The sequence below is a fragment of the Gopherus evgoodei genome, chromosome 22 (assembly GCF_007399415.2).
Source record: "Gopherus evgoodei ecotype Sinaloan lineage chromosome 22, rGopEvg1_v1.p, whole genome shotgun sequence".
Lineage (NCBI taxonomy): Eukaryota > Metazoa > Chordata > Testudines > Testudinidae > Gopherus > Gopherus evgoodei.
In genome coordinates, this window is record NC_044343.1 from 9,777,380 (window position 1) to 9,783,379 (window position 6,000).

Here is a 6,000-nt window from a genome sequence, read left to right on the forward strand (position 1 = left end):
GCCCCTCATTCCACCTGTTAACGGAAGCCAGGCACGCATCTCACCCAGAACACCCTGTGACCTGAACCTTTCCGGCTTGCTGCTGAGACCTAGAGCCATTCCCAGGAGCTCTGCCTTGTGATCACCCCAAGTTCTTCTCATGCCTGTTGTTTATATAATGCCATAGCTGTGCAAGGGGCTTTGCAAACATTCAGAAAGCTGGTCCCTGCCCCAAGGCATATACAATTCAACACAGATGGGTACAGTGGAAGGCTAAGGATCAAGGGTACGAATGAAGATGCACAATGCTGGAGAGGAAAGACACACAGCAGAGAAGAGGTCTGTGAAGGGATCTGAAAGAGGTGGGGGGTGCTAGGTATGTAGCAGGAGAGGCTGGGGGAGGGTGAAGTAAGAAACAAGAGCAGAGATGCTGGCAGCAGGGAGCTCTGCTGAGCCTTGAGGAAAACAAGGGGCTCGAAATACTCATGGACAAAGGGAGGAGGGCCCCAAAGGTGGGGCAGGGATGGTGGGTGATGGGGTGGAGTTGTGGGAGAAGGTTCTTTTCACTGTAGCCATGTGGAACTGCTGGAGAAGGGAGGAGCGAAGCAGAGAAGCCAGAGAGCGAGGGGAAGAAGGAGCGATGCTGAGTAGATGGAAGCTCGTCAGGGCAGGGACCAGCTTTCTGTTCTGTGTCTCTGTAGTGCCCAGCACAAGGAGCCCCATTCCCCAAGGGGGGCCCCCACACTAGAGATAGTAAATAACAATTGCCAGCACAGCCGGGTGTGGTTGCCACAGGGTGGCACCATTCGCACAGTGATTTCTCCAGACATGGCTCAGGTCCCAGTTTCATTTCCCAGCGTGTGTGTGTGTTGTGTTGTGTTTTTAACCTAGTGGCACACGCATCTGCCAGGTGACACCTCAGAATCTGGAGAGCATCCAAGAGGCTGCGCAGGAGACCCTGCGCTGTTGTTCCGCCCACCCTGAGATAGGCGTTATAGATCAAGAACAGGCATAGCTCCTGGCTGGAACGCTGCCTCCAGAGTGTGCCTTCTGGGGGAAATAGGGATCTGGATTGGATTCTGCATGCAGGGGGTCCCAGAGGACACCCTGGGGCTCTATAAACAGCTCACTAGTCATATGGAGGACGGGCGGCTCCCAGGCTCCGTTTCAGAAACAGACAGAACTTCATGTTACTTTCATCCTCCATCCATTCTGGCAAACAGATCCCTCTCCCCATATGACACTGGGGCAGACTTACCCCCGGAGAGCCAGAAAGGCGGTTGCTCGAAGGACCCAGCTCGGATAGCTCAGCTTTGAATTAGTGATGGTCTCAGTGCACCATCTGGATGCCGATCCGGATTCAAACAGCCCAAAGTGCAGAGGTTTTCAGACCTGGGCTTTTGGTTCATCCCAGTATAGTGATAGGGGCCAACTCATAAATTGATAGCAGCCTTCAGCTACCAAAGAGGATGGAGCTCGGCTGTTCTCAGTGGTGGCAGGTGACAGAACAAGGAGCAATGGTCTCAAGTTGTAGTGGGGGAGGTTTAGGCTGGATATTAGGAAACACTATTTCTCTAGGAGGGTGGTGAAGCACTGGAATGGGTTCCCTAGGGAGGTGGTGGAATCTCCATCCTTAGAGGTTTTTAAGGTCAGGCTTGACAAAGCCCTGGCTGGGATGATTTAGTTGCGGTTGGTCCTACTTTGAGCAGGGGGTTGGACTAGATACCTCCTGAGATCCCTTCCAACCCTAATCTTCTATTCTATAAATTGGATATTGGTTCCGGTCATGATCCACTGCTTCCCTGACCTGCTGGAGTTGCCCACATCCAGGGTTTGGAGTTAGGCCCTTTGAATCTGCCTTTGGCAGTGAACCGTCACTCAAGAGGTCTTGAGCTCATTGGACCGACAGGTATGGCAAGGCAGACCCAAGACAAGGCGCTCCGGCTCGGGGCATGACAGCGTGTCAGACTCTTGCTGGGTAAGCTACCCCCTTCTTTCCGTCTCTTTGCTGCAGGCCAGGACGGCTGGAAAGTGGCCCCTGAAGTGGTACGCGCCAGAGTGTATCCTGTACCACAAGTTCTCCAGCAAGAGCGATGTGTGGAGTTACGGTGTGACCATGTGGGAAGCCTTCACCTACGGGCAGAAACCATACAAGGTGAGCAGCACGAGGACACGCTGCTGGCTCAGAGTCCGCTTTACTCACCAAGGGCGGCTCCTCGGCTGTGCTCCCACCCCAGCCCCGCTGTCTCAGTGCATCCCACAAATTGCCGGGGAGCAGTCCCATAGCAGAGAGAGTAGCCACAGGGAAGGCGGACAGAGGGGTATGCGGGGCAACGAACTCTGGGATGTCTTTCCTCCCAGGGCAGGAGGCCAGCCAAAGTAATCACCCAGTCACGGTGAGGGGGTCCCTGCTACACTGCCGAAAAGCAGGGTGCTGGCCTGGTTATGAGGTCAGACCTGTGCCAGGGCAGGCGTGAGATACTAACGCAAGGTGCGGTGATTACCGACAGTGTCGTCGCAGGAGGTGGCCCACGCCCAGTGCCATTAGCTCCTTATAGAATCAGTGAAAAGGGCCCTCCGGGCGGGGGCATATCTAACCTGCCCTCTCTCAGCCGCCCCATCAGCTCCCGTGCTTGGTGGGGAGGGCAGGGTCATTAACACACTTCCCTACTCACCCTAGAAAATGAAAGGCCCCGAGGTGATCAGTTTCATAGAGCAAGGGAAGCGCATGGAGTGCCCAGCAGACTGCCCGGCCGAGATGTACAAGCTGATGCAGCAGTGTTGGACCTACAAGTAAGGCTTTCCCCAGCTAATCCCCGGAGCAGGCCCCCCCGCTTGGGACTGGGCACATTGTCTGCAGCAGGGTGGCGGGTGTGTGTGTGTGTGTGGGTGTCTCCTGTCCTGATCTCCCCCTGGCTTGGGCTGCAGGGTCTGTGATGAATGATGTGCTTATTTCCTTTCCTTCCTTCCCCTGCCCTGACCTGCAGTTCCCCTGGAGGAGGTCAGAGCCCCTCTAGGGCTCTTTGTCTCCGAAACTGTCTCAGCCTCTCCAAGGAGGCCACCATGCCAGGCTGCAGCATCTGTGGTCAGCAGGTGCATGGGGATGACCCTAAACGAAACTGACAAGAGTCGGAGGGTTGTGACAGGGTTTTAGCTGATCAGTCATTAGGTACCACAACACAAAGCAAAACAGCCTTGGGCGACTCTAGATTTAACATAGCAGCTCCTCAGGGCGAGCCTCTCTGGGTGACTCACCTCTCTGCTCCCCCTGGGGTTTCCGAGCAATTGGAAGGCCTCCTCCCTTCGCCACTGCCATGTGAAGGAGCGTCCCTTTGCTCTGCTCTGCCTGATCTGTTCAGTTACTGGCCTTGTTGAGCTTTCATATCAGGGTGCTAAGCAGCAGGGGTGGTAAGTCCCAGGGTGGGCACTCCTACCCCTGAGGGTCCCTTTCCCAGTAGCCTGGCAGTGTGGCAGAATCAGTGCTCACAGCCAAAGCGGTTGATGCCTTCCCACAGTCCAGCAGTGTCTTTCCCACTCAGCCAACTTCTGCGGCTTGGGCCCATTCCGAGGTTCTTCTTGGGATGCTGCTGGATGGCTCCTGCCACGGGACACAGAGCCTGTCGCTGAGCTGAGTCCAGCCCAGGTCAGAAATGACAGGCATCTGCCTGGTCAGTGCAGGGTCCACATACTGGACCCATTAGCACAACTGGCTTCCTTGCCTGCAGACTCAGTAGAAAGGCCAATGACTAATAGACCACAGTGGCCGAACTCTCCTCTCAAGCCCCGGTGCAAACATGGTGCCAGGAAATCTTCCCACATCCCCCGCTCCCGCTGCCCCACTGTCAACGGATTGGGTCGTAGGTAGTCATGCCTAGTGGTCGGAGTCTGAATGCCAGAGCCCAGGGGCAAGACAGAGTCAATGTCAGGAGTCAGAGCCGAATGCCAGAGCTAAAGATTGATGCAGAACTGAGGGTCGGAGCCAGATTACCAGGAGTCAGGGAATTTAGGAGCAGGGCTGGTTCTGAGGCAGGAGCGAGGCTGGGACAGGCTCTGGGCTGGAGCTGTAGAGGAGCAGAGCAGGAGCAGGGCTTGCAGAGACAAGCACAGGGAGGCAGAGTCCGTGGGTGTTGAGCAGCCAGCGAGCTGCCGCCGCTGCTAGGTTGAAGAACCGGCCTGCGGGCTTTCCCAGCCAATCAGGCAGGGCAGGTCATGAGGCAGCCTGGCTGGCTTGTTAGGGCGTCAGGCATCCTGAGCAGGTGCAGCTGAGGATCTTACTCCTGACACTGACACTGTACACCCTCAGGACACACCTGGGCTGTCCCCCCATCCTAGCCTATTTGTTTTGGTCAACCCATTCTGGTCCTTCTTGCTGATCCTTCTTCAGTGCCTCCCTTCTCTTCCAGGTGGGAAGATCGCCCAGGGTTTGCAGCGGTGGAAACCATAATCCGTTCCTATTACTACAGTATCGCTGCCAAGATAGAAAAGGGGCCAGAGGAGACGGAGGAGGACAAGGCAAAAGCAGCTTGCCCCTGAGTCTTCCTCTCTGTGCCCAGAGGAGTCCTTGGCATGGGCGCTGGAGATGCCCTGGCTAGTTTTGGTTTGGTTTCTCCTGCTGGTGCTTCTCGGGGAGTCACAGAACTGAGCCCTTTGGAAAGAACGGTGCTGGCTGGACTGGCGCGGAGGGGAGGCTCCCAAGGGAACTCAGCCACAGTTCAATCTTTCGGCCGTGATTTGCAGCCTTTGCTTGTCCCGCCCGGGGGACTGAGCAGGACAGTATGGCAGCCCTCTCCTGCACACCTCCAAACCACCGTCCCCGACTCTCAGCACTCATCCCCCGCAGTGTGCTCACCCAGGGTTCCCCACCATGGCTCCCTCCTCCAGCAGCACATTGCATGTCCCCTAACTCCCTCGATTTGCCATTGGGCCGTTCCGGTGAAGGGTGGACAGGGGTGGGGGGCAGAGGACAGGGAACCGCAGCTGGGCAGGAGGCAGCTGGCAGATTGCACTCCTAGAGCACAGAATGAGCTGCTGTCTGCCCCAAAGGGGCCTGGCTGGGGGATGGGCTGCTGGCCACTTCCTTCCACACCCGCTCGCAGCACTGGGAGTTGGGCGCTGGGGAAATGCCCACTGCTCCCTTTCAGTGGGAGGGGCGGGAACTGTCCGGGAGCCCACGCCCCGTGTCTGCCACAGCCTCTGCAGGGCGAGCAGCTCCCCCAGGGCATCTGTGGCCAGGCCTGGGAAACCTTTTTCCACCAGCTAAGCCCTTAGCTCCCTATGCGGTGCTCACCTCCGGCCCCTGCCCTGTACGCTCCCCACCATGACGAGTGTTGCTCTTTCTCAGCTTGGAGATCCACTGACCCTATAAATAAACGAGGCTCGTCTTTACCCTGGAACCCATCTCAGACTATTCAACTCCTGCAAACGTTGGCAGCTGCTCCCACCTTGCTCCCGGCCTTGTCTTCGGAGTCCTCCAGCAGCCTGTCCCGCGTGAGGTGTCTGCCCAGCCCCCTTTCAGCCGGCAGCATCACAGAGCTTAGAGCCTTGCTGACTCATTCAGACCTCGCGGAGGCCTGGAGAAGTTTAAAGTTCAGGGAGCTCTAGTCTGCTCATCATAATAAAATGGGCATGCTTCTAGCGGGGTGGCAGGTTTCATCTGTGTCATTTCAGCCCCATGACTTCGCACCTCCTTTGACAATCCCTCACCATCAAAGGCTGACTGATTATTTAGTGTTAGGGTTACTGCGGGTATGTCTGTACTGGAATCACAGGGTGAGATTGTCGTTTGAGTAGACATCCCCGAGCTTGCTGTAATGTAGCAACTGCAGCAGGGTGCACTTCAGCGCGAGCAAACCCCTCGGGTCCCAGGACGGCCTATGCCGAAGCATCTACAGTCATTAGGGTGACCAACCAGGGAGTGTGAAAAATCAGGGCGGGAGGTGGTGGGATAACAGGCGCCTGTATAAGACAAAGACCCGAATACTGGGGCTGGCCCTATAAAATCAGGACATCTGATCACCCCAC

The 6,000-nt window shown here is 56.5% G+C and overlaps 1 protein-coding gene across 1 annotated transcript in view; it reads left to right on the forward strand.

Moving 5' to 3' along the window:
• Nucleotides 1–5,598, forward strand: part of LOC115638731 (tyrosine-protein kinase ZAP-70) — a 45,089-nt gene extending 39,491 nt beyond the window's left edge. The window contains exons 11-13 of the mRNA XM_030540681.1: nucleotides 1,994–2,134; nucleotides 2,660–2,772; nucleotides 4,383–5,598. Of these exons, the coding sequence (XP_030396541.1) occupies nucleotides 1,994–2,134; nucleotides 2,660–2,772; nucleotides 4,383–4,512 (384 nt within the window). The 3' untranslated portion in view covers nucleotides 4,513–5,598. The remainder of the gene's footprint in view (nucleotides 1–1,993; nucleotides 2,135–2,659; nucleotides 2,773–4,382) is intronic.
• The last annotated feature ends 402 nt before the right edge of the window (nucleotides 5,599–6,000 follow it).